Below are 26,505 nucleotides of genomic sequence, written 5' to 3'. Positions count from 1 at the left end.
GCTGAAGTAATCTCTTCTTGCTGGTGGGAAGATAAGATGGTGCCACTGTTTTACAAACTGTCAGCGTCTCACAAAGTTAGAGACGTGAAGGCCTCTGTTCACAGAAGGACTTGTGCATGGAGGTTCATAGCAGCCGTATCTACAATTGCCCAGAAACTGGGGACAACCCAGGTGTCCATCAGCCAGGGAACGGCTGTCCACATGGAAAGACAGCAGAGCTGTCAAAGGGTGCAGTGCCGCTTCAGCCCCGGGGGTGACCCTAAAGTGGCCGTGCCCGTGAGCACAGCAGAGAAGGCCATGCTACAGGGCTCTGTTCACATAAAATGCTAGAAAATGCAAGCTGATCTCTCCAGCGACAGACAGCAGGTCACAGTCACCTGGGGGACACCAGGCAGGCAGGGAAAGGGGAACAGAGGCTCGAGATAACACCGTGGGTTGACAGATGGGTCACAACCTGGATTTGGTGATGTGTCACAGGTAAATATGTGTGTTAAAACTCAACGGCGGTACATTTAAAATCGGTGTGGGTTTGTATATCAATTTGCCTCAAGTATAATTCACTTTGAGAAACAGTCATAGAACAATCAGTGAAGCCCTCCTGGAGGAAGCAGCATGGTGTGGGGGGAACTTCCTGGTGGAACTGAGACCAAGGCTGAGGTCAGATCTGCTCCTGGCCACCAGAGCGCGCGTAGCTGATTGAATCACAGCCTCGGAATACTCGCTCTACCCTGAGGTAGAGACCAAACCATGCGCCTGTCCAAAGGCACGTTAGGTATTCGACAGACAGATGGCGGTCCTGTCCCTTTTCCCTCCCACGAAGGCTCTCTGATTACCACTCACTCTCAGGACTCCCAATGTCGAGGGAGTTTTATTCAACCAGAGTCCCACGAGCGCTAGTTAATACGTCGCCTTTATCTCATTCTGCCAAAGCAAATACTGTCTTCTCAGCAATGCAGGGCCACTTATTCTACTGGTGCCACCCCAAAGAGTGCTCCCTGTGGTTGGCAGGTCCCTGAAATCCCGTCCTCTTGCTTTATCGCTTTAGCTAGAGGCTCGGATCCTTGTAAACTCAGGTCACACCAAGTCAGCAAGCGCTTCGCCTGCAGACTGATGGCTCTCGTTCTGGTTGCCTAGGGCTGATGAGCACATAGCCACAAACTACCTTGCTTAAAAGCGTCATAAGTTCACTGTGTCACTGTCTGGGAGGGCAGCAGTTCAGTCAAAGTAGCAGCAGAGCCACATGCCCTCTGAAGGCCCCAGGGGAGAGGTCTCCCTCTCCTCCCAGCTTACGTTGTCTGTGGGCCGCATTCCAGTCTCTGTCCCCACCTGCTCTGTCTTCTTCCCTTCTCTTATAAGGACACTTGACTTTGGAGCCCACCCAAATCTAGGGTGATCTCATCTCAGGATTTTAGCTTCGTCACATCAGCAGTGATCCTTTTAAAAACTTTGCGTTCATAGGCCCCGGAGATGCACCAGTGTGGAGGCCCACCATTCACCCACCGCAGCCCTAGCCCCAGTCACAGGAGAGCTGACGTGCGCCTTCCCGTGGAAGGGGAGCGGGCCTTGAGACTTCACCAGGTGCTCCAAATAGCTGACGACTAAGTAGATCAGTCAGGGATGAGGCCTGCTTGCCGTCCTGACCGGGGTCTTAACGTCTCAAGCCTCCTCTGTAAATCTCGTCCTAGGGTGAATGAAAACCTGGGCAAGTGCGTAGTCAGTGGCTGGACGTGTCAGGCTTCATGTTTGCCTGAGCGAGGCTCTGGGAGTCCAATCCTGCAGCTAGTTTTCCACCTCCTGGCCAGGCAATTTCCCCAGGTGAGTGTGAGTTAACACTCAAATGCAAACCCCTCTGCCCTGTGGGACGACTTGGCAGGGCTGTCCCTTGCCCGTCACCTGCAGCAGGCCTGCCCAGGTACCCAGACAGAGGCAGCCTGAGCATGGCAGGCTTCTGTGCCAACCAGCTCTGACTGCAGCCGCCTCCTTGGTGATGACCAGGCTCCTCCTCCTTCCTAAAACAGGGAACAGGGATTTCACTCTCCTTCTCTTGTTTCTGATCTGAAGAATTCTTTTTCTGTGTCCCTTTGTGCCTTTTAAATCGACACCCAGCCCTGGCTTTGGATCCCCAGACTGTAGCCCTCCCTGGTGATCTGGCCGGGCTCCTCCTGGACAGCACGTGCCCCTCGACCTCCAGGAAGCTCCTGACTGTGCGGCTGTCCTTCCCAGTGTCCAGCTGCCATGGAGGAGTGGGGGAAGGAAGCGTGATTTCAGGGTGTCCACACTGCTTCCTTGGGCCTCCCGTTTCTCTTACATTTTTTTCCATGAAGATTTCTCCACCTCGTCCTGTTCGCTGAGCGAGCTGGAAACTGCCTGCTAAAAATCATTTTTCTCTAGTTACTGACTCCGTTCCTTCCTCAGTGCCTGAGCTTCGCCTGTGTGTGGTCATTTCCTCTGAAGTCCTGCACACTTGGAGATTAGAAGGCACTCAGAAACCTGAGCTCACAAAAGCCAAATCAGAAAAGATGCCCCCTCTCGGGCCTCTGTCTCCACTCAGGTCCCAGGGCCTGCTGGACTGGAAGCGATTGGCGGTTGGGCATCTGGGAAGGACCCCAGTCCGCTCCATTCTGTTTCTGCGCAGCCTGGCAAGTGGTTGAAAGCAGGGGCTTCCCAACTCTGCTGGCTGTACTCTGCAGGAGGACAGGCCTCTTGGAGTGTGTGTCCGAGCTCTACTCATCCCTCCCGGGAGTGGTACTGTCCTCCCTCTCTCTTTTCTCCCTCCTCCTCCCTCCCTTCGTTCTTCCTTTCCCAGACAGTGGCACCGTCTGTTGATGCAGGACTGGGCCCAGCCTGCCGTTCTGAGAAGCACAGGCATGAAGAGGGCTGCCCGGGTCCTGCCTGGGTTGGGACGTCCGTCCTGCTCCCCGGGAGACTCACCTGTGGGCGTTTAGCTGCTGCCCCCCCCCCATCCTGCGAGGAGGCCTGTCTCCATCCTAGGTCCTCCTTCCCCTCCCATCTGCTTCAACAGCAGCCCCTGCGGCCTTCCCATGACCCGAGAGTCCATCTCAGGTGTGTGGCTGGGGCACAGGTGGGGCCGTAGGTCACGACCCCTAGGGCTGCCATTTTACCAGGCTTGCCAGTACCCCCCACCGGGCACAGCTTCTCGGGCTGCTCCTTCCTCGTTCTTTTTCTGCCATCCTGCTTCTCTGCAGAAAACAGGGTCCTCTGGGGTCCGACGGACACAGCCCTCTTTATTAGACTTAGTAAACGGTGTCGGGCTGAACAATTTATGACGACCAGGCTTACGTCTTCCCTCGTGGCAGTGACTCGTGAAAATATTCATGATCCACATTCCACACTCGCTCATTACTCTTCTCCGTCCCCATTTCTCAACGACAAATCTGCCACCTTCTAAAATCGTACTGGGTAGAGTTCACGTGTGCTTTCTCAGATTTGAGAAGTTTCGTCTTTACACCCACGAGAAGGGAAATGTTTCTCAGTCATTTCTGTTTTCAAATTTTAACTTCAAATTCTCCCCTATCAAACCCATAGCCTCAGAGTTTAGGTATATTTTGCAAAATAATCTCAATCCTGAGGATTTTCACCTAAAGCCAAATCCTCACAATTCGAGGTGGGTGTGTTTAGGGAGAGGGAGTAGATGATCCCAAGCCAGGATGGGGCAGCACCACCCGCCGAGCTCCTGTGGGGCTGTTCTGCACACCTTCAGTCTGTGCCAGTGCTTGGAACACTGCTCACACATCTGAGAAATCCTTTTTGGAATGCAGGGCCCTGGAGGCCCACAGAGGAACAAAGGAGGCTGCCCAGGGGGAGAGAGGGGGAGAGAGGAGTGGCTCTTCAAAGCCTCAGTCCGAGTGCAGCCCCAAGATTCTCAGGGTGGTTTTGCCCCAAACCTCAATTTACATGATACTGACCCTTAGCACATGCAAGGACTCATATTTTATTAATAGTAAGGTAAGCAATGTTAATACATGAAATTTAAAAATCCCTTAATATGGAAATATGACTCACAATAGTACTAAACTTGAGGTGCTGACGGCCCTGTGGGGCGTGGCTCTTTGGAGCAGGCTTGGTACACAGGGCAGTCCAGAGCAGGCTCTGCTGGCCATGTTGGCGTGGTCTTGTGGCTACTTCCCAGCCTCAGCAGACTGGCCGGCCGGCCTTGATCAGGCTCCCTGACTCTGTCACTCTCAGGCGGGACAAGGCCCTGCACCTGCCCAGAGTTCACAGCATAGCCCCAGGAGTAACACCGCTCCCTTGATTTACTGGGACTTAATGAACGATCCCAAAACTTAGTGACTGAAAATCATCCACTTATTTTTCTCCGTTTTGTGGATCGGGAATTTGGACAGGACTTCACTGGGCGGCTTGTCTCTTTCACAGGCATCAGGTGGTCGGAAACGCGGGGCTCTGCCTGAGAGGCTCCTCACAGGGCTGACTGTGGCAGGGAGGCCAGCCCTTGCCCTGCATAGGCTGGGAGTGGACTTCAGGGACAGTGCCAAGAGCCAGGCAGGGAACCCGAGCTCAGGGAGACCGAGATGGCTGTGTGAGGTCTGGGCAAGCCACCTCCCCCAAAAGAGTGACAATCCGAGAGCGAACAGCTACCCTCTGGCTGGAATGTTCAGGGGAGAACTCTGCACGCAGCATGGACAGAATGGGGTGCTGCGGAACGTGGTGACTCCAGATGGCTTAGGGAAGAGGGGACAAAGTGCTGCAGAGACCACCCCTTGTCCCAATCAGGATCAGTTTGAACCAAAGAAAGTCCTTTCATAATGGGGAAAATGTACACAGGGAGGCCTGCAGCCGTCCACCTGGCACCAGGGCTACCTCGGGTTCCCCTGCTGGGCAATCCTGCACCCTCCTGGCCCCAAGCCCCACAAGGGTGTTATGGAGTTAGCCCCATCACTGCTCCAGAAGGGCACCCACTCACCCTGCACCTCCCCCACAGGGCCGTGCTGCAGGCTGCTGGGTCGTGCCCACCTGGTCCTGCCCACCCTCTGCTGTGCCGTCCCGGGCCGTGGCCGCGGCCTGACTTACACACAGTGTGTAGGGCCTGCCAGGCATGTGCTGCGTGTGCTGCACCCCATCACACAGGCACATTGCCACCGGCATGCAGCCACCAGAGACTTACAGGTACGCGCCGGCCACCCAGGCACCCTGCCCCACCTCCATGCAAGTTGTACCTCACCCCCCGCCCCCACGCTGGAGTGGCTCACTCCACACAGCCTCCAGAGACTGACAGGTGACTCTGCACCACGTAGGCACCCACTGCATGCAGGCTGCACCCCACCTGCCAGGGCTCGGGGGAGCAGCCCCACCCTGCACGGCCTGCAGACTGGCGCGCATCCTGCCCAGGCTCACTCCAGGGCCTCACGCCCACACGGCCCCCAAAGGCTGACCATCACACCACTGTTGCCCTGTATCTGCCTGAGCACATTGGGGTGGACGTGAAGAGGACACCCACCCCACTGCTGTATGCGCCACCCCTGTGTGGCCTGCAGCAATGGATAGGCTCTCCAACCCTGCTGCCACATGCACCATGTCAATCAAGGACGCCATGCCATCAATGACAGCTGAAGAAGCTACACAGAGACTGAAGAAGCCTGCCTACTGACCCCACACACTGCTCCAGGACCGATTTTTACTGTGAAACCCACCTGTACAGTTAGTTGGCAGAGATAACAGACCCACCCCACGTGCAGACATCCACACAGGTCACAGGAAGTGCAGAGAAGCAGGTGACATGGCAGCCGCACAGGACACTAACTCCAGCAGCAGACACTGGGGGGGGGGGATCCCTGTGACACTTGAGTACAAATTCAGCAGAGTTGTTCTAAGGAAGCTCTGGGAGACACTAGGACACAGACAGACAGACAGACAGCTCGACAACACTGGGAAACAATCTCCAACATACATGAGAAATCCGGCAGAGAGAGGTCACAGAAAAGAAGCTAACAGCCACCTGGAACTGAAGACCCAGGGAGCCAGGCAGGACCACGGCGAGGCCCTTGGCTACAGAGGAGACCAAGGAATTCCTAAACTCAAAGAGTCCCATAAGTAAATAAATAAAAGTTGGGGGCACTTTGAGACTTACAGGAAACTTTCAAACAAATATTAGAATTACGGGTGTTCTGAAAGAGAAGGGGAAAGGCAGGGAAACTTAGTCAGTGAGATAAAAGCTGGAAAATTCCCAAATTGTGGGAAGATCTGGACATGCAGGGAACTCTGAAAACAGCAAAGAAAAGCTTCAGGTCACATTAGAGAACCACCATTAGACTAACAGCAGGTTTCTCAGCAGAAAACGCACAGGCCTAGAGGAAACGGGATGAAATATTTGAAGTTCTGAAAAAAACATCTGCCAACCTCCAGAGCAGCCAGACTTTAGTAAGGAAGAGGAATTAGGGCTTTCTAAGACAAACCCAAACGGAGGGAATTTGTCGCCACCAGACTGGCGTGTGGAAGATGCTGAAGGGAGTCTGACATCTAGGAAGACCCCTACAACACGAAGCTACCAAAGTGCAAAACCCACCAGGAAAGCAGATGAACAGGAGAAAAAGAACCAAACCTTATCAACACAGAAAACCCCAAAGAGAGAGAGAGAAAGGAAGGAAATTCAAAACCTCCAGAGGAAAATCAACAAACAGCAGGAGTAAATCTTTACCCATCAACAGCCGCCTGCCATGCAGATGGCGGAATTCTTCAATTAACAGACAGACTGCTTGGATGAATTCTAAAAAAGACCGGACCACAGGCTGCATAGAGAAAGCCACTTCACCAGTCAAGACCAGAGATGGGAGGGAGGGAATGGGAGAGGCACGCCTCCAAAATGGAACCCAAGAGCAAGACCCACTACGATCACCCCAGACTCCAAGTCCAACACTGGAAAAAGAGAAAAGTAAGAGATCAATTCAAGGAGAGGAATAAGAATTGTCAATGTGCAAGCACGTAATGCTGAGGCACCCAATTTCATAAAGCAAATGTCATTAGGTCCAGAGGGAGAGGTGGGCTCCAGTACAGAACTTCAACACTCCCTTTCATCAGTACTAAAATCCAACACAAAACACAGGAGCAAATGGACTAAGAGACCTTCCCGGGGCATTTCATCCAACAGCAGTGGACGCACTTCCCGTCAGCACATGGAGCGCTTCTAGGGCAGACCCGATGGCTCAGCAGCCCAGGCCACCGATCCAACCAAGCCTTCAGTTACCTTCGCTGACCAGAGGACTGAACCAGAAATCAACAAGAGAACTTTAGAAACTGTTCAAATTCATGGAAACTAGACAACGTGCCATTGAGTAAATAATAGGTCATCAAAGAAGCTCAGAGAAAGAATTATTGAAACAAATGAAAATGAAAACACGATATACTAAAACCCGTGGGACCCAACGAAAGCTGTACTAAGAGGGGAGTTTACAGCAATAAGAACCTATTATTTAAAAAATCTCAAATAAGAAACCTAATGATGCAGCTCGTGGAACTAGAAAAGCAAGAACAAATCAAACTTAAAATTAATAGAAGGAAAGGAATAACAAAGTGAAGAGTATAAATAAATAAAACAGAGATAGAAAATACAAAAGGTTAACAAAATGAAGAGTTGTTTGTCAAAAACATAAAATCACCCAACCTTTAGTTTGACTCTCCTAAAAGAGAGAAGACCAAGTAAAGAAAACCAGGAAACTTTCAAAGGAGGCGTGACATCGGGTAGCACAGGACTCTGAGGGTCACCGGGGATTGTTGTGAGCACCTGTACATTAACAAATTGGGAAATCTAGAGGAAATGGGTACATTTCTGTACAAATACAACCACCACAATTGAACCATGAAGACAGAAAACCTGAACAGAACAAATAATGAGGAATAATACTGACTCAGTCATGAAAAGTCTCCCCACAAAGAAAAGCCTGAGATGAGTGGTTTCATTGCTTAGTTCTACCAAACTTTTAAAGAACTAACACCAGTTCTTCTCAAACTATTGCAAAAAAATGAAAGGGAGGAGCTCTTCCAAACTCATTTTTCCCAGGCCAATATTACCCTGATACCAAAACCAGACAAGGACACAGCCACAAACTCCACAGACGTGAGTGATGCAGAAGTGCTCAGAAACACCAGCAAGTTGAACCCAACAGCACGTGGTCAAGAGCGGTGTGTCCTGGGGATTCCAGGAGGGACAGACATGACTCATCAGTAAATAGAATGCATCGCAGCAAAAGAATGAAGGACGGAGTGCAAACGATCTTCTCAATAGATGCAGAAAAGCGTTTAATAAAATTCAACAGCTCTTCATGATCAACACTCTGAATTAGGCATAGGAGAACCGAACCTCAACAGAACAAAAGCTGTATGTGATAAACCCACACAGCGCCGTTGGAGCAGAGAAAAGCTGTGGCATTTCCTCTCAGACCTGGAAGGAGACAAGGGCACCCACTTCCATGACTGGGATTCAGCATGGTGCTGGAGGTCTGAGCCAGAGCCAGTAGGCTAGAACAAGAAATAAAAGAATACAAGTAGGAAGGAGTCAAATTATCCCTGTCTGCAGGTGGCATGATTCTACACCTAGAAAAACCTATAGACCCCACCTGAACTATTAGAACTGATAAATGCATTCAGTGAGGACCCAGGATACAACATTAACATACAAAAATAGATAGCATTTTTATGTTCCCAAAATACGAACTTTCTGGAAAGAAACTGAGGAAGCAGTCACACTAAAGAGGCTGTCCTTTCTCCCATGCATTTATTGGCTCCTTTACTGAGAGTCAGTTGGCAGCAGATTTATCCGTGTGGATTAATTTCTAGGCTCTCCATTTTGTTCCGTTGGTCTGTGTGTTGAGTTTTAAACAAGTACCACGCAGTCTTGGTTACTTTGGATGATAAGGTCACGTTGTGCTGTCCCCCCAACTGCAGGGACAGGTGTGGCCGCATCCTGGGGACAACCGCAGGCTACTGCTCTCCCCTGGCAAAGGCGCTTTCTTTCTCCTTAGCCTTGAGGGTGCCAGGCGCACCCATCTCCCGAGGGTGCACCCTCGTGTTGCACACACTCACTTCAAGGCAGCTGTTCTGCTGATGAGCTCAAAAAAACTCCATTCTAATTCATCTTAGCCCGAGTTGGCTTTGTTCAATTATCTGGACTCAACTTGACTCAACTTGACTGAGCCCCATCAGCCGGCCCACACTCTCAGCAAGTATTTTAAAGTACTTTTCTGTGCCGACATCTGTATGGGGCCTTGGGGCTCAGGTTGCTCTCTGAGCAAGTGGTCTCACTTCTCTGTTCTGACCTGAGGGTGTCAGTGTGTTGTGGTGAAGAGATTCCAGCAGGACATGGAGCAGGAGTGCCCTGTGTTTTCACCCAAGACCTGCCCCCTGTTTCTTTATCTGTAAAGTGGGAATCGTAAAACCTACTCTGTGGGGGATTTGTCAGAATTAAATTCATAGAAGGCACTCAGAAATGGTATCCACTAAATCTTCCCACTTCTCTGGTCCTGAAGGAAAGATTAAGAAACCCAGCACACACACACGCACACCAAAGCTCATCCAACACATAGAAGGCAGAGAGAGTCCGCAGGGACCCGCAGTGGTCCTAACCTTGTCTCTCCCCACGCTCCTCAGGGGTCCCTTTTGGTACCTGCACTGAAGTTCTTTTGGAAAACAGCCTTGACATTTCTCCAAGTTACTGGAGGGCACCCCTGGGCTCAGTCTGACCCTTGGCATTTCACCTGGCCTGTGCCAGGGCTTCATTATTACCCACCCCCTCGGGACCGGGAGACCACCCAGGAACCGAGGGGATGGCCGCAGCCTCCCCGCCAACCAGCCAGCAGACCCCTGTAAGGCCCCGACAGGTCACCCTGCAGTGTTGACCGCAGAGGACAAGACGGGAAAGAACCTCTGGACTCTAAGAGAGCGAGGTGGCGTCAGGGTGGGTCCCCCAGCCCCGGGTGCACTCCTCCCCCACAGCAGGGCTGCAACCTCCGCCAGGCTCCAGGACACGGCCGTGGGCAGTGCGTGTTCTGCAGTTCCTGAGGCCCAGCGGCCTTTCCTCCGCAGCTCGCGGCTCCCCGGTGGTGCTCATTCCAGGTCCAGGCTGCGCCTCTGCCAACAGCGGCCTCCCTCAGAGCTGCGCAGGGTCGCCTCACCTGCATGTCCCCCTCTTTCAGGTTCTCGATGGTCTCGGACGCAGAGACGGAGAGCATTTTCATGGAGCCCATTCACCTTTCCTCGGCTGTGGCGGCCAAACAGATCATCAGTGAAGGTGACGTGGTGGGCCCTGGGCGGGGGGGACCCACATGGGGGGCCCTGGCCTGTCCATTCAGGAGGGCAGTGTGAAGAGGGCAGAGCTGCCAGAGCCACTGTCAACTCTGATGGGAGGGAGGAGGTCAGCAGTTCTCCTTGGCTGTGGGGAGGCAGCCCCAAGCTGCCCCCGGCCTCCTGTTGAGCCGTTTTGGTTGGCTTCAAGAGTCGTGGGCGGGTGGCTTATAGGAGAGACCAAACCTGAGAGCCCAAATGGCTCCAAACGGATCCTAAAGGGATGTCTGCATCCTCCGAGCTTCTGGTGGCCTTCAACTGAGGGGCTCGTGGGAGGAGGCAGGAAGGGGCAGGAGCGAGGTCCACACTGTGCCTTTGCCCTTTGAAGCCGACGGCAGACTGTGCTTCACTCAAGGACGTTCATCCCAGTGGGAGGGATTTTTCCTCCCTGTCACTTTTGGACAGATCATCATTCACTTCACTCCTTGGCTTTCCTGGGCCCCCACGCCTCTGGGGGAGGTGGGCAGAGCAAGGCAGCACTGCTGAAGAAGCACCCTCAGGCCCTTGGGCCTGATCTGGCTCCCGCCACTGGTGGCACGGTCCCTTCCCTGGCCTCGGTCATGCCAACCACCCATGCTGCTCCTTGTCCACCTAAACCACAGGTTCTCTTGGACCCCTGGCCCTTTGAATCCCCACCAGGGGCTCTGGAGGACACTGGAGCTCTCACACCTCACAGAGAACCAGAATCCAGTGTGCCCGGACACTGGGAGGCCCCACCTCCTCCCAACCCCTCTGCTCCACGTCAGGCCGGGCCCTGGGCCCGGGCAGTGCCTCCACCTTGATCTGGCTGTCTCGGCATTTCCCCTGCACACTGCAGCACGGCAGGGCCTTCCTCCTCCTTCCTGTGTGGGAGTTCCTAACCTCCGCCCGGGTCACCTCGGCCCTGTGCTTCACTCCGCAGGCCGCTCTCCAGGCCTTGATGAGTTACAGTCCAGCTTGAGGAGTTGTAGAAACCTCCTTTTCTCTTTGAAAGCTGTACTTTCAAGTCTACAGAATGCCGTGGACATTCAATGTCTAGGTTGAAGCAAAAGATGAGAAATGGCTTTTTTATTCCGGGTCTTATCTTCTCTCCCCTTTTCTAGGGCATTAAAACTAACTTGCATCAGCCTTAGTGACTGAAGGACTGGGAGGAGAGAAAAAACAATGTATCGCAGAGAAAGGACAATGCATCAGGTGGCAGGTTAAAGTGTTACCAGCACTAGGGATCAGGAGGGCAGAGTTGGGCTGGCCACCTCCCGGGGAAGGGCCAGGAGATGGGTGTGGCCTCGGCTTTCTTGGAAGCCAATTATTACAGGAATAATTAGGAACCTTGCTCAGGCAGCGGGTGTACTGTAACCAAGGTGAGGGGAGTGCACATCCGATGTTCTCCAACCAGAGGCCCAGGGAGAGCAGGAGGGCCAGGTGAGGGAGGGGACATTTGTTTGTAAACCGAAAAGGAAGGAAATCAAAACAACTGCTGCTCCAAAGCTCAGGAACAGTGCTGTGTCTTCCACTGAGCCCGGGAGAGCGCTGCGTCTACAGGCAGCAGAGGAAAGAGATCTCGTTCCTTGTACTTTCATATCTGTAGGAGACCCCAGGGAGCCAGGAGAGAAATCTGAGCGGTGGGGAAAATAGGAACGCTTCATCTATTTTTAAACAACACAGAGCTCTGGCATTGCAGTCTCCTTCCTGCTTTTGAAACAGAGATCAGAGAGCATTTAGAGTGGGACCTGCTGGAACTGCAAGGGGCGGTACTCCTCACTTCAGACAGACAGAATCCTCCGCCAGGGCCCAGGCACAGCCGGACTCCCTGGACTCCAGTCCTGGAACAGCAGCCCACTTCAGAAACCTGCCTGATACTTCCCTGAAGGGCTGTCCCTCTTCCACAGCCACCACTGCAGGAGGCCGCCCCTCAGGGAGGAGGTGGTGCAGGCCAGAGGCCGTGTCCATGGCAGAGGCCGCACCTCTCCTCTCTCTTCTTGTCCCCATCAATGCATTTGGCTACCCAGAGAGGCTTTTCTCTGTCCTATTCCTTCCCGCCTTCTTAGGGAAGGAAAGCATCTTGCTCCCTGGCCCTCTCCCGTTGGCTAACTTGTGAGCTGGTATATTATCAGGAGATAAGGTTGGCTCAGAGGGATGAGTCAGACTCTGAGCTGGTCTGGAATTTGAGCTTTTCTGACCTGGTGGCAGAGAGACGCTGAATCTGGTTTGAGATTGATGGACTCACCTGTCTGGGGTCAGGACGGCTGGGGCCTCCAGGTGTTCAGGCTCTGGGGCGGGGGAGCAAATACTAACTGAAATAGTTAAAGTGAACACTCAGGTAGCGCTGTATCCGTGCCTCCTGAAAGCTCTACTTCCCCAGGGTAATTTGCATTCCACAGGTAAGGGAGTCCAACCAGCTGAGCGAACCAGGTTAGGGAAGAACATGGTTCATTCATTGGGTAAATAACTCGGAGCATCCACTTTGTGCTGAGCGCCCAAGGACTCCTAAGTGTGACTCAGACAGACCCTAGTTCTCAAGGACCAAGTCTAAACTGTGAGCAGCCAGCGTTAGAGAAACCAAGGAGAGAGTAAGAGAACCCAGCTGCTTCCCATCACCCATGCCCACCTGCAGCTGACCCTGACCCCAGTGTCCAGCTGGTGCAGAGGGCCATTGGGGCCTTGCTAAGTCCGTCCTGGCCAGATCCCCTGGCATTCAGCTCACGCCCACAGTCCCAAGAAAGCTGGCCAGGAGCAAGTTCTCCAAGGAACAGGGAAGGCTACGGTGTCCTCACTCCCTAATGCAAATGCCACCTGTTGCCTGTAGAACTCAAGCCTCGGAGGCTCAGAGCAGACGCAGAGTGTCCGGGCATGCTGGAGTCTGCTGAGCAGCTGCTGGTGGAGGACCTGTACAACCGGGTCAGGGAGAAGATGGATGACACCAGCCTCTACAACACCCCCTGCGTGCTGGACCTGCAGCGGGCCCTGGTCCAGGACCGCCAGGAGGCCCCTCGGAACGAGGTGGATGAGGTCTGGCCCAACGTCTTCATAGCTGAGAAGTGAGTGTGACCGTGGTGGTGGTGGTGACCTTTGTCTCCCCTCTGTTAGTGCCTGGGAGAGGTGACATTCCTTCAGCTTCCGCCCACGGCCCTCGCAGCTCCAGCCCCCGAGGCTGCCTGACCACGTGCCCTGCCCTGGCCTGGGGAGAGACTCCCCAAACCCGCAAACAGAGATGCCCAGGCTCCCTGATCTAGCCTGGCCCCGTGGGTGCCTCCTCTGGGCCTCCTTTCCTGACACAGACTCCTGACACCATGTCCACCATCTCTGGACATCCCCAACAGCCATCGGACAGAATGGCAGGAGCCGTCCACAGCGCTGGTCTGCATGCGTGCTCACCAACACACGAAAGTGTGTGCCACACAGTGGGCGGGAAACCGGGTTACAAAAGAATACTGTATGCTCCCAGACAGGTAGAGGGGTGTGTGTGTGTGTGTGTGTGTGTGTGTATGCTCGCACTCACGCTTTTCCATCAACAACAAGTTAGCAATAAGGGTCTCTGGGAAGTGGTTTTACAAGTGGCTTCAGTTTCCCGTCTAGGTTTGTTATGAATTTTACAAGTTCCCAAGACATTTATTGTCTTCGTAATCAGAAAAATGTTATTCTTTAAAAGTTTATGAATGGTTTCCAGAACAAAAACAAAGACAACTTGCACATTCCACGTGTTATCCCTCCAGGCCTTACCAGAGCATAATTGGTACCAGCAGGTTAACATAAGAAACTGATTTTGGCTGATCCACTGTCTGCTGAATGGATGTGCTCCCAATGTAATTACCCAGGTGTCCACAAGCACAGGGGGACCCGGGCCCGGGCGGGCAGTAGCATCAGATAGCTGGGGACGTGAGGTCTGAAACTCCTTCCTGTAGTGACTGGTGCCTGGGGCCTGCTCCCAGGGCAGGGACCAAATCCTGCGTGTTCACCACCAGAAGCACTTGGCTTGTGGCCCCAGGCATCTCCAGCTGCCCCAGCTCACTGTCTGCTCCTTCCCAGGCAGGCCTGTGCCCAGGGCTCTCAAATTGAGCCCTTCAAAATCAGCTGCAGCACAAAGAGCTCAGAAACACTGGTTCTTGTTCCATCTTTTTCTTCTTTCACAGTCTTGGGCAGTTATTCATTTTCAGAATCTTTGAATGGAGTTAGAATTGTTGCCCTTGAGTTTACTGTAAGGGGAAAACGAGATGATGCATGTGAGGGGATTTGGGCAACACAGTGTGTGTCATCCGTGCACAACACACCTAATGTCTTGTCTGCCAGCTTTGTGCTTGGGTGAGTGTGCATTCCCAAGGTATGGGATTCGCAACTAGAGAACCCTGGACCACCCTAAAGATTCCTTGCACCCCAATCTCGTTCCCCCCACCCTGCCCATCTAGCTCCGTCTCTTCCCTCTCTCGTGCGGCAGCCAAGTCAGGCCCCTTTAAATGCAGGTGTCCATGGTGAGCCCCAGACCTCCTGGGGAGAAGAGGAGGCACTCACCCTGCTGGGTCTCCAGGCCCAGAGGCAGGCTCCCACTATAGTGGTCAACCTGCCCGGCTCTCCCTGCAGGAGCGCAGCTGTGAACAAGGGGCGGCTGAAGAGGCTGGGCATCACCCACATCCTGAATGCTGCCCACGGCACCGGTGTCTACACTGGCCCTGAATTCTACACTGGGCTGGAGATCCAGTACCTGGGCATGGAGGTGGACGACTTCCCCGAGGTGGACATCTCCCAGCACTTCCGGAAGGCTGCGGAGTTCCTCGATGAGGCACTGCTGACCTACAGAGGTGAGGGGCTCTGCTGCTCGGGCTGCTGGACTCCCCCTGGGTAGAAGCAGGGGGGGGGTCACGGTCATCTGAGGGGATCTGGCGACACGGCTGTTTCTCTGGGAAGTGGAGAGAGGACAGGATGATCATTGACCCCACAAGCGATCCCGAGGGCCTCTCGTGTGCGGGTGCTGTGGTGGCACCCAAGCAACAGGTGGACACGCTTAAGCTAGCCAAGGAGAGATGAAAGGGAGGGTGGAGGCGTGGGGTGGTGACAAGCGCAAGGCAGGGACTGTCCTGCGATGGCTCCCAGGGCTGACAGGCTCCTTGGAGAGGCCATCTGGGAGGTCCTTCTGAGTGCCTTTAGCCCAAGTGCTACTGCCCTGGTCCCCAGGGGAAGTGATCTGAGAGTAGCCACAGTAGACCCTGGAGGACAGGCTGGAGTCAGGACAGTGGCCACAGAATGGCAGCCAGAGTGCAGGGTGCTGCCCAGAAACCTGGGCTGAGTCCAGGATTCGTTGGGCTTTTCCCACCTGGACTGGGCTGTCTCCCTGTCCCAGGGAGCTCGGGTTTCGTCTACATAGAACAAAGATTAAAACATCTGATTCTAAAGTTGTCATGAGGGGCTGGGGCTGAGGCTCAGCAGGAGAGCACTCGCCTAGCACGTGCGAGGCCCTAAAATAAAGATGTTGTGTCCAACTAAAAAATAAATACTAAAAAAAATTAAAAAAAATAAAGTTGCCATGAGGGATAAAAATCTTTAATGCATATCAGGGTTTATTTAGCACAACACCCAGCTCTTGGTGAATGCCTGAACGTCATGCCATTATTGTAATAATCCATGTGGCATTCCTGGGAAGGGCATTTCCTGTCACCACCAACATCAGGGATAGGTCACATGTAACGTGTATGTTGTAAATACACACACACGCACACACACGCAATGCTTAAAATCTCCTACTTTAAAAAACAGGGGCCTTTGGACACATTGGGGTTGCTGGCATCTGTCCAGGGTCTGTGGGAGGGGACCTATTCCTGCCACTGGACCTGGAGAGCAAGGCCAACCTCCCTGTGGAGAGGGAGCCAAGAGCATCAGACACAGGGTGGGTGGCAGGTCCCCACAGCATCCAGGGCGAAAGAGGCTTCAACTCATTTTGGGGGCCACCAAGGCACCACGAGAGCCTGTGGGGAGGCGGAGGGAGGATGTTGCATTGGGTGCAGGAGCTGTGGCTCCGGGAGGAAGCTCCTTGCTGTGTCCATGAGGGGCCAGCCCACATTGAACACCCACGTTGGTGTCAGCAGGCGTACACCCAGTCTGCCGGTGAGGTGGCCTCTCCTGCTGGGTTTCTGTTCTCACGACTAAAAGGCTCAGGGGTCACTCCAGTTGAACTGGGCTGACTGGGCTGTGCAAGAGACAAGAGACCCAAATACCTTTTTCTTTGGGGTCACGGTGACGGCTCCTCTGAACTTAAAAGAAAGAGAAGAGAGCGAGAGCACGCGCTGACCCCTTTTATTGAGGAGAAACTACTCAGATGAGGCAAGGGGTCAGGTTCAGGGGGCTGAGTCTATCTTCATGATGTCCACTGTCAGCAGGTTGTCTGACACCTGGGTAGGCCACACCCAAGGGCACAGTAAGAGAAGGGGACACACACAAGGCACTTCCATGGAAGATTCTATCCTAAACAGGGCAAGGGGTTAGATTACAGAGGAACAGGTGAGCGTAGCTCCACCCACGGGGCTGTAGGAAGACACACCCGTGCACGAGACACCGACCCTGGAACCCAAGAAGGGTGGGGAAAGCTCTGCCACTTTTCTGTGACTGAGCGCCTCAGCACCCGGCCGGGGAGTGTGAGCCAGTCATGTGCAAGGTTGGTCTCCCACACTCTCCTGTCCCTCGAGCCTCGCTCTTGAGCGGGCAGCAGAGGGCCATGCCCTGACTCTGGCTGCTGCCTGTGGGGAGGTCCCACTCGTGAACGCCCCTACTCTAGAGCCTTCTTCCTGTGGCTTCCTCTGCTCGTAGCTGCTTGGACACTAGCTGCTAACAAGGAGGAGGGTGGAAAGGGACACCCTGACCCCTCAGGGCAGTGCTGTTATCCACATCTAACCGTCCTGGAAGCTGAGACCCGCCGACAGTCTAGTGACTTTGCCAGATGTAACAATCAAGATGCCCTTGGTTGCTGGTAACAGAAAACCACCCCAAACTCCTTCACAGCAGCAGAGGCCTTCAATAGGAGGCCACGAGAGGATCTAGAGACCACAGGAGTGTGGCACAGAGTGGCCAGGAGCAAGGACAGGCAGGGCACTCTTGGTCCCACCCTTCCTCGCTTCCCTGGGTGGCAAACGCAGGCCTGGCATTAGCCGATCACCTGCCTCTGCCCATCGCCATGGGCTTCTACCCTCCAGCAGTCCCTCAGGCCACCCCGGCTCCTCGGAGGGACCCCAGGGTACAGAGTAGGCCCAGAGACACACGGAACCTGCAGCCTCGTCTGAGTGGGATCTGATGCCCTTATGAGGAGGACTGGGTGGTCGCGTCCTGGAACGCGTTGGCAAGTCCAAGGTGAGGCCTTGGTCCTACCAGATGGCCCAGGGAGGGACCATGGAGCCCTGGGCTGGAGTGGGAGGGGCAGGCAGCCCATAGGTAAGCAGTGGTCTCAACCCCTTGGATTCTGCTCTGCTGTGTCCCCCAGAGGCTACTGGATCTTGGCAATAGTACCTGCAGCATTGCTGAACCTCAGGGCCCCATCTCATCTCTGACCCCTTGTGTGACAAAGGCATGGCCTTGGCTGGCAGGGAGACAGAATAAGGAGACTCGCCTCCCATCTCATCTAATCAGGGCTCTCAGACGACGTTAAAGGTCCCCCAAGACTGTGGGCAGACAGACGGTGACGGCCAGGAAGAAGGTCTCCAGGGGTCTGGTCTGCACTATCAGCCAGCACCAGAGGAGCAGTGTAGACGTCAAGGCCATCCCGTTCAGGGCAGAGGGGAAGCACAAGGGAGGGGGCAGATAACTGACGTGCTGAATGGCAGGGTCACTACTGGACAAGCCACACAGACTTACAAGCAGGTCACAGCTACCGAAGTACTGGAAGGAATCTGTGAGATGCTATGAGATAAGGAAGACAGACTTGGAATTTTTTTAAGTTTTATAGATTTCGGTTGATATAGAAGACGACTTGAGCTCATTGTGTGACATGCCCACCCACACAGACCACAGGCCCGGGCACGTGGTGCTGTGGTTCAGGTTGGTCTGAGTGTCGCCCAGCACTTCCCGTATTGGAATTTAATCCCATTGTGAGGTGTTAAGAGGGTGGGAACTTAATCAGAGTATGGTGTTCAGAGACCTTTGGGAAGTGATGAGGTTCGGATGCAGGCATTAGGGTGGAGCCTCATGATTGAATCCTGGAAACGTTTGAAGAAGGGGGGAAGATGAAGGCAGACACATGTGCATGCTCCCTGCCTCTTATCCTGTAATGCTCTGCATTGCCTTGGGACTCTGCCAGTAGGAAGGCCATCACCAGATGAGGCCCCTGAATGTCGCACTTCCAGAACCATAAGCCCAAATAAACTATTTTTCTTTGAAAAGTAGCCTGCCTCAGGTATTTCATTATAGTAATGGACAGCTGACTAATACAGAATGCATGAACGAAGGCTATGTTCTTAGAGCCAGAGTGGTGAGGGTTCCACCTACTGTATGCCATGCAGTCAAATGTGACATGTTTGGCTCCATCCTAGACCCAAACTCCTCAGTGAGCAACTGATAAGTTTAACTCTTAACCTGGAGGAGAGTGTCTAGAATAGCATGGAAATATGAAAAAGAAAGTTTGAATATTGATTGAAAGACACATAATAGCCAGAAAAAAAAAATCCTTAGGGAAGAATATGATAATGATCCTCTCGAGGATTTTTGCACATAGGTCGGGATCATGTGGACGTATTCATTATTGAATCCAGAATGTCAGAATAGGAGCGCTGGCTGCCGTTGCACTGTTATGCTTTGCCCTAGATAGGAAAGAACTTCCAAGACTCGAGTGATCCCACATGAAGGGGGCCATGTCCACTTGTCTCCGTGAGCCAGTGAGCTCCAAATCGCAGGAAGCATCCTGCAGAGGCTGGTGGTGGCCAGCCAGCATGAGGACCCTGTACAGGGCCATCCCAAGCTCCGATGACTGGGGGTGCTCTTCCGCCCTGGGATCTGCTCTGATTCGGGGACTCAGGCCATGATGAACAGCAGCTCCAAGCACTGGGTCCAGCACCCCGAACAGCACTTCAGAGAAGCAGGACCGGCAGCCGCCAGGTGGCATCAAGTCTCTGTGTGTTCTATTTGCAGGGAAAGTCCTGGTCAGCAGCGAAATGGGCATCAGCCGGTCGGCAGTGCTGGTGGCGGCCTACCTGATGATCTTCCACAACATGGCCATCCTGGAGGCCTTGATGACCGTGCGCAGGAAGCGGGCCATCTATCCCAACGACGGCTTCCTGAAGCAGCTGCGGGAGCTCAACGAGCAGCTGATGGAGGAGAGAGAGGAGGACTGCGGCCCAGAGGGAGCCGGCCAGGGCCAGGAGGCCCGGGGCACCCTGGGGGCGCGAGCGCAGCTGACGGTGGAGGAGGAGGACGAGGCCACCAGCCACCTCAGCGGCTGCTCCCTGGGGAGGGCCAGCCAGGCCTCCGAGCCCCTCACCCTCATTGACGAGGAGGAGGAGGAGAGGCTGTACGAGGAGTGGAAGAAGGGCCAGGGCCTCGCGGCGGGCAGCACGGCCGGGGGTGGACAGTGTCCAGGGCCGGCCTCTTCGCGCCAGGCCAGCCAGGAGCAGGAGCAGGAGCTCGAGGACCAGGGCGTGGAGAGGATCGTCCAGGAGTGGCAGAGCCGGAACGAGAGGTACCACGCCCAGGGCCACCAGCGGTGGGCCCTGGAGGAGGACGAGGAGGTCGAGGAGGAGGAGGAGGAGGGCAAGTCCGCGCGGAGGCGCAGGCGCGCGCGGAGCCAGAGCAGCGTCTCCGAGAGCGAGAGCGCGCTCAGCCGGGAGGCGCGCGTCCTGCGGCAGCTGGAGCTCGGCGGCCCCAGCCCGGGCGCCCGGCGCCGCTCGGACTCGGTGTCCACCGAGAGCACGTGGGACCTGTGGAACGAGAGGCTGCTGGAGATCGAGAGGGAGGCCGCGCGGGAGTTCCGCTCCAGGAGCAGGAGGGAGGAGGAGGCCGGGAGCACGGGGCCCGAGGATGACCAGCAGAGCGTGGGCTCCGAGGCCAGCTCCTTCTACAACTTCTGCAGCAGGAACAAGGACAAGCTCACTGCCCTGGAGAGGTGGAAGATCAAGAGAATCCAGTTTGGATTTCACAAGAAAGACCTAGGGGCGGGAGAGGGCAGCGGTGAGGCGCGGGGCCCCGAGGATGCCCCCGGGGAGAGGAACCCCCCGGACGTCAACCTGACGGCCTACCAGGCCTGGAAGCTGAGACACCAGAAGAAGGTGGGCAGCGAGAACAAGGAGGAGGTGATGGGGCTGAGCAAGGCGGAGGACGCCGTCCTGGCCAAGAAGAGACAGCGGAGGCTGGAGCTGCTGGAGAGGAGTCGGCGGACACTGGAGGAGAGCCAGTCCACCGCCAGCTGGGAGGTGGACGACTCCGTGGCCAGCGGGAGCATCCCCCTGTCCGCCTTCTGCTCTGCAGCCTGCTCCGTCAGTGCTAACGGGGACACAGGGTCAGTACTGGGCGCCCAGAGCCACCACTCCCTCCTGTCCCAGGCAGCCAGCAGCATCGGGGGATGCTCGGCCGCCAACCCCAGCAGCCCCCTGCCCGGCCTGCCAGTGGGGCCTGGAGACACCATTTCCATCGCCAGCATCCAGAACTGGATTGCCAGCGTGGTCAGTGAGACCCTGGCTCAGAAGCAGGGTGAAATGCTGCTGCTGTCTCGCTCACCTTCCGTGGCAAGCATGAGGGCAGGGCCAGCCACCAGCTGCCTGGGGGACGACCAAGTCTCCATGCTCAGTGGACAGAGCAGCTCCCTTCTGGGTGACCGCCTGCTGGGTCAGAGCCAGGCCAGGCCCAGCTCCGACTCCCAGTCCATGCTGTCCTCCAGGGCCGAAGGGGCTGGGAGCAGGGTCAGGGGGACCAGCAAGCCCATCTACAGCCTCTTTGCTGACCATGTGGACCTAAAGGAGCTCAGCCGCAAGGAGAGGGAGATGCAGATGGAGCTGAGGGAGAAGATGTCTGAGTACAAAATGGAGAAGCTGGCCTCCGACAACACACGCAGCTCCCTTTTCAAGAAGAAGAAGGTCAAGGAAGAGGATGATGGTGCTGGTGATAAGGATGGGGACACAGACAGCGCCATCGGGAGCTTCCGACTCTCTTCCCGCAGTAACTCCCAAAAGCCGGAAACGGACGCCTCTTCCTCCCTGGTGGTCTCTGACCACGGTAGGAGAGGCAGCAGAAATGGCAAGGAGATGGACAGCAGCATCAATAAGTGGCTCAGTGGCCTCAGGACCGAGGAAGACTCTCCTCCCCAGAGTGACTGGTCTGGCAGCTCCAGGGAGAGGTACAGCAGATCTTCCCGGCACCGGGAAACCGAGTCCAAATCCTCCAGTTACAAGTTCTCCAAATCCCGGTCAGAGGAGCAGGACACCTCCTCCTACCACGACGAGGACGGCAGCTCTGTGAGGAGCACTTCCCGTTTCTCCTCGTCCTCCACCAGGGAGGGCAGAGAGACACACAAGTTCTCCAGGTCCACATTCAGTGAGACCTCCAGCTCCCGAGAGGAGAGCCCCGAGCCCTACTTCTTCCGCCGGACCCCTGGGCCCTCCGAAGGGGAAGAGTCCCCAGAGCCACGGCGCCGGGACTGGGCTAGGCCCAGGGACTGGAAGGACGTGGAAGAGTCATCCAAGTCGGACTTCTCTGAGTTCGGAGCCAAGAGGAAATTCACCCAGAGCTTCATGAGGTCTGAAGAGGAAGGCGAGAAAGAGAGGACAGAAAACAGAGAGGAGGGCAGGTTTGCCTCTGGGCGGAGGAGCCAGTATCGGAGAAGCACAGACAGAGAGGAAGAGGAGGAGATGGACGACGAAGCCATCATCGCCGCTTGGAGACGCCGGCAAGAGGAGACCAGGACTAAGCTGCAGAGGAGGAGGGAGGACTGAACAGGGCCTGGGCCACCTGCCGCTCAGCGGAGCACGGGGCTCAGGCACACCCTGCCACCACCCCTCAGGGGCCGAGGATGCACAGAGGATCTCTCCAACAGGCAGAGGGGCAGTGCCCGAGTGGAAGGACACCGGGTGCAGGGTGGGAGGAGAGAGCCATGCTGGGCCAGCTCGGGCTGTTTTCTGTCGTCCAGGGCCCTCTGTGCTTTGGTGCTTATGCGTTGGACAGTGTGTGTCCTGGACTGGAGAGGAGAGCGTGAAAGGAATTGCAGTTTGTTGGAGAGTCCAGTGTACATCCAGGAAGGCCATGAAGGCAGGACTTGGTTCTGTTCAAGTGGTTTCATAACAAGTCCCAGGAAATCTGTCAGCAATGCCCAGCTCTGTTTAGTATCTTGGATCTCCATTAAATTGGTGTGTTGTGAAATCTTCCTTCTGCACTCTGGTCACTTTAGCTCTTTAGATGTTAGGGGAAGCTCACTTCAGAAGTCACGGTGGATTTTTATGGGCCAGCCTCACCTTGCTCCACAAAATCTGTGCCTCCAGGCAATGCCACCACCGTCTTGTCCTGTATAATAAAGGAAGATTTGGTCCAGGATGTAGGGCAGCTGAGAGGCCATTCCAGGACCCACCCCCACCTCGCCCGGGAGCAACAGAAGGAACTAGGGAAAGAGTGAGGTGAGTGTGTGAGCGGCAAGGTCTGGGGTACAGAGGGTCCCTTGGAATGACAGGAACACAAAACCAGCCTGAGGGAGACCAGAAAAGCCCCCAGTACCAGGTGGAGACGAGTTTTTATAAAACCTCGAGGCCATCCTTGCTTTCATTTCTTGAAGGCTGATTGGATAATGAGAGTGTACTTGGTCCTTCCTTGCCCTGTGGGTGGGCTGAGCTGGTGAGAAGTCTTTACCCTTGTCACCAAGACATTTCTGCCCCTAAGACACAGGTTGGCTTGCTGGAGCAAGCAGAGGACTTTGAGCACCTTACAACCTCCACTAGTGGGCTGGTCTCCAGAGCTCCTGTGGGGCCGCGGACCCGGCCGGATTTGAACAGGCCTGTGCCATGCAGGGGTCTGAGATGTCTTGAGTGACCATGAAGCCCAGCCCAGGGACACAGCTGGCCATGACTTGATTATCGAGAGGGCAAGAGTAAGGAGGAATCCACCTGGGCAAACAGTAACTGGTGATCCTGGGATCCCTTTCTCTAAAACCTGAGCTGCCCGGGACGTGGAGACGAGGCAGCCTTCCTGCACGGATTGGCTCAGCATCACGTGCCTCATGGGCTCAAAGACGAAAATGCTAAGGGGAAGGGTGCCAGCGTGATGCCCGATCCCTGCACGGCACGCAGCTGCTGTCGGAGCTGCTGAGTTCACTTTCTGCCTCCCCCTCCCTGCACCCACAGCTCAGTTGCTGCGGCCCCATCTCCCCTCATGACGGACAGGAGCTTGGCGGGGCGTGGGAGGGGACTCAGTCTTCGTCCCATTCCCCCCATTCCCCCCTTTCCTTCTTCCTGTTCACCGTGGCTTCAGTGGGCTCCCCTGGGCCTGTGTACTCCCACTGTGTACAAAGGTGCCCTCCTGGCACCCTCCGCACCAAGAGGCTGCTCCCACCGGCCCTGGGCCTCTAGGAACTCGGGGCTTCCTCTCCTTCGTGCTGTGGGGAGGCTTCTGACCCAGGCGTGACCAGCTGGGCACCCACAGAAGGAGCATCTTCTGAAGGGAGGACTGAGGATATCATGGACGGAGCCAGTTAACCCAGGTGTCTGCCCAGGCCTCATTTTTAACATCACTCACACAACACACAGATGGGTCCCCGTCATGTCAAGGTAGAGGAGACACCTCACAACTCACTCCTGGTCCATTCCAACTCACTTCTCTGAATGTGGACCAAGCAGTTGAGGGGTGTGGATCTGAAGAGTCGCCAGTCTTCCTCCAGCCGGGATGTGCACTGCCCACTTGTGTTGAGGTTTTAGGCTATAGGGGCACCTGTAGACCAGCTGGCTTACTAGCAGGGGAAGCCAGAGAGGTCCTTTGCTGGCCTTGCTGGGGACCCTGCCACCCAGGGAGTCTGTCTGAGAATTCAAGACTCTGGATTCGCTTATTCCTCGAGTCCAGAGTCTGTTTTTGGAAACCACATCAATAACAATTGTATCTGATTTATGATGAACTTGAGGAAATATCTGGGATTGAACTGTTAGACTCCCAAGTGTGACTTGTGCATTTTACCTAACCGAGGGTGACAGCGGCAATCCCGCGTGCTGTCTGCCTGTTGGTAAAAGCCCCACAGGAAGCAGCGGGCACATCTACAGTGGTGACCGAGGGGAGCTCGAGGTGGGACATTTGCCGAGCACCAGAGGGAAGGGGTCAGAGGGAGAGAGTGGTCCCACCCTGGTGCTGAGGGACAAAGTGAGGAAGCTGTTTCCAGAGCCCCACAAGAGCCATGACCAAGGGAGAGGGGGCCCCTGACCACCTGGAGGTCAGGGAAATAAATGTCCCGATCCCTGTCCCCCTGTTGTGGTCTCATGTAGTGGCTCCCACCAGCCAAACCTGACTGAAGGCAGTAAGTGGAGGAGTCTGAGGAGGAACAAAAGTGGGTCTGGAGAGGCCGTGCCACCGCACAAAGGGTGACGCGCTGAGAGGAAAGGACATCTCGCAGCTCTTTCCAAGGACGTGTCTGGGATGAGGGAGACGCTCTGCACTGAACACAAAACCCACCCGCCCTAGGATCAGCACTTGGCACCGAGTTTCTGCTACATGGAATCAACTGTTGGAGACGCTGAGTTTGTTTTACAAGAAAACAAATAAGGAGAACAAATCTGAAGCTTGGCCTTGCTTTTCTTCATAGGCATCTGGTACTTCAACTCTCCTAACTTTCACCATGTCTGTGGTGCTACAATTAAGTAAGATGATTTTAATGTGCCGAGGCCGTTCATGGCACGCAGGAGAATTTAGTGGTTCCACGTTGCTCCATATAATTCTATAACAATGCTCAGTTATAATTGTTATTATTATAGACATGGTGTGGTAAGTAGTTAAGAACACAGCTTTGTGATCTAATTGAAAAACTGCCAACACTTATACAAAGTGTTTACCGTGTTCCAGGCACTACACTGAGAGCTTTAGCATGGATTATCCACTTTGTGTCTACTGTTATCAACTTGATCTCTCCCCAATCCTATCCTTGATTATTATTGATTTTTGAAGCACATGATGTACAAACACCGTGCCAGGCACTGGAAATTCAGCTAGAAATCAAGGCAGATCAAACCTGGCCTCAGGGAGCTGGCCGTCCTGTTACAGGAGACAGTGGACAAACAGGCCTTTAGAGATCTAGAACACTGTTCACGTCGGCGGCCCGTGCATCGTGACTGTCCCCACTAGCAGGGAAGCTCCTGGGGAGAGGGTTAATCTGGACTGGGTCTCCCACAGTTTGATACCAAGCCTTCTCTGGATGAAGACAGGAAATGCTCTGAAGGAAGTGACGGGGACAGGCATGGGGTGGCGTGGCTTTAGGCAGGTGACATGAAACCTGGACCAGTCAGGCCAGGGCCCAGGGGAAAGATTGCTCCCCATGGGCAACCCCTGGGGACCCTGGGGCTCTGGGAGGAGGAATGATGAACTACCTGGGCCACAGGTCTACTCCACGCCCAGCTTGAGGGAGTCCCCTGGAGTCTGACTTCAGGCCACGCACCTCACAGGGCAGGCAGCCTCTGAGGGTGCTTGGGAGGGTGCCTGTGCATCTAACCGAAAACACGGGCCAAGGGTCCGCTGGTTGACTCAGCAAGGATCCTGGGGCCCGAAGGAGGCAGCTTGTCTCTGCTGAGGCTCAGAGTGCCTGTCCGTCCGTCCTTCCTTCCTTCTCTCTCTGACGTGCTCGCTCTCTTTCTTCCCTATGGGTGAGCAAGACGGTTAGGTGTAATGGGAAGAGAATGTCACAGGATTCACAGTTGGAGGGGACTCCAGGCGGGAGTGAAGTCCAGGGTGGAGTGGTTCAGCCACCTGCTCGGGAGAATAGCCGCTTCTGCTCACCGCTGGCCGTGGAGGGCCTCGCTGTCCGGGCCGGGGGACGCTGCAAGCTCTCCAGCACAGCCTGTCCTGACCCATGTCCTGCTCTCCAAGGCAGAGCAGAGACAGGGAGGAGGAGGAGACAGGGAGGAGCTTGGCTCCAGAGGCCATGGGTAACAACTGTCCTGCCCTGCTCTGGGCCTCACGCCCAGGGGACTGCCAAGGGCCTCTGGAGGAACCCAGCCTTCCTCACAGGAACCCAGAGTGACTAAAAGCCCATTCACAGGCAGAAGGGCAGATAGCAGGCAGGACTCCCTGCCTTTTGTG

At 55.0% G+C, this 26,505-nt stretch overlaps 1 protein-coding gene across 1 annotated transcript in view; it reads left to right on the top strand.

The window, feature by feature from the left end:
- The window catches only part of Styxl2 (serine/threonine/tyrosine interacting like 2), a 31,534-nt gene extending 6,232 nt beyond the window's left edge, over positions 1 to 25,302 (top strand). The window contains exons 3-6 of the mRNA XM_046430221.2: positions 10,164 to 10,258; positions 13,097 to 13,328; positions 14,866 to 15,083; positions 19,390 to 25,302. Of these exons, the coding sequence (XP_046286177.1) occupies positions 10,164 to 10,258; positions 13,097 to 13,328; positions 14,866 to 15,083; positions 19,390 to 22,181 (3,337 nt within the window). The 3' untranslated portion in view covers positions 22,182 to 25,302. The remainder of the gene's footprint in view (positions 1 to 10,163; positions 10,259 to 13,096; positions 13,329 to 14,865; positions 15,084 to 19,389) is intronic.
- The last annotated feature ends 1,203 nt before the right edge of the window (positions 25,303 to 26,505 follow it).

The sequence above is a fragment of the Marmota monax genome, unplaced genomic scaffold (genome assembly GCF_021218885.2).
Source record: "Marmota monax isolate L192 unplaced genomic scaffold, Marmota_monax_Labrador192_F-V1.1 WCK01_AAM20220418_F8-fsc00055, whole genome shotgun sequence".
In the NCBI taxonomy this organism is placed as follows: domain Eukaryota; kingdom Metazoa; phylum Chordata; class Mammalia; order Rodentia; family Sciuridae; genus Marmota; species Marmota monax.
Note: the sequence above shows the minus strand (reverse complement) of the source record. Positions and strands in the feature narration are given on the sequence as shown.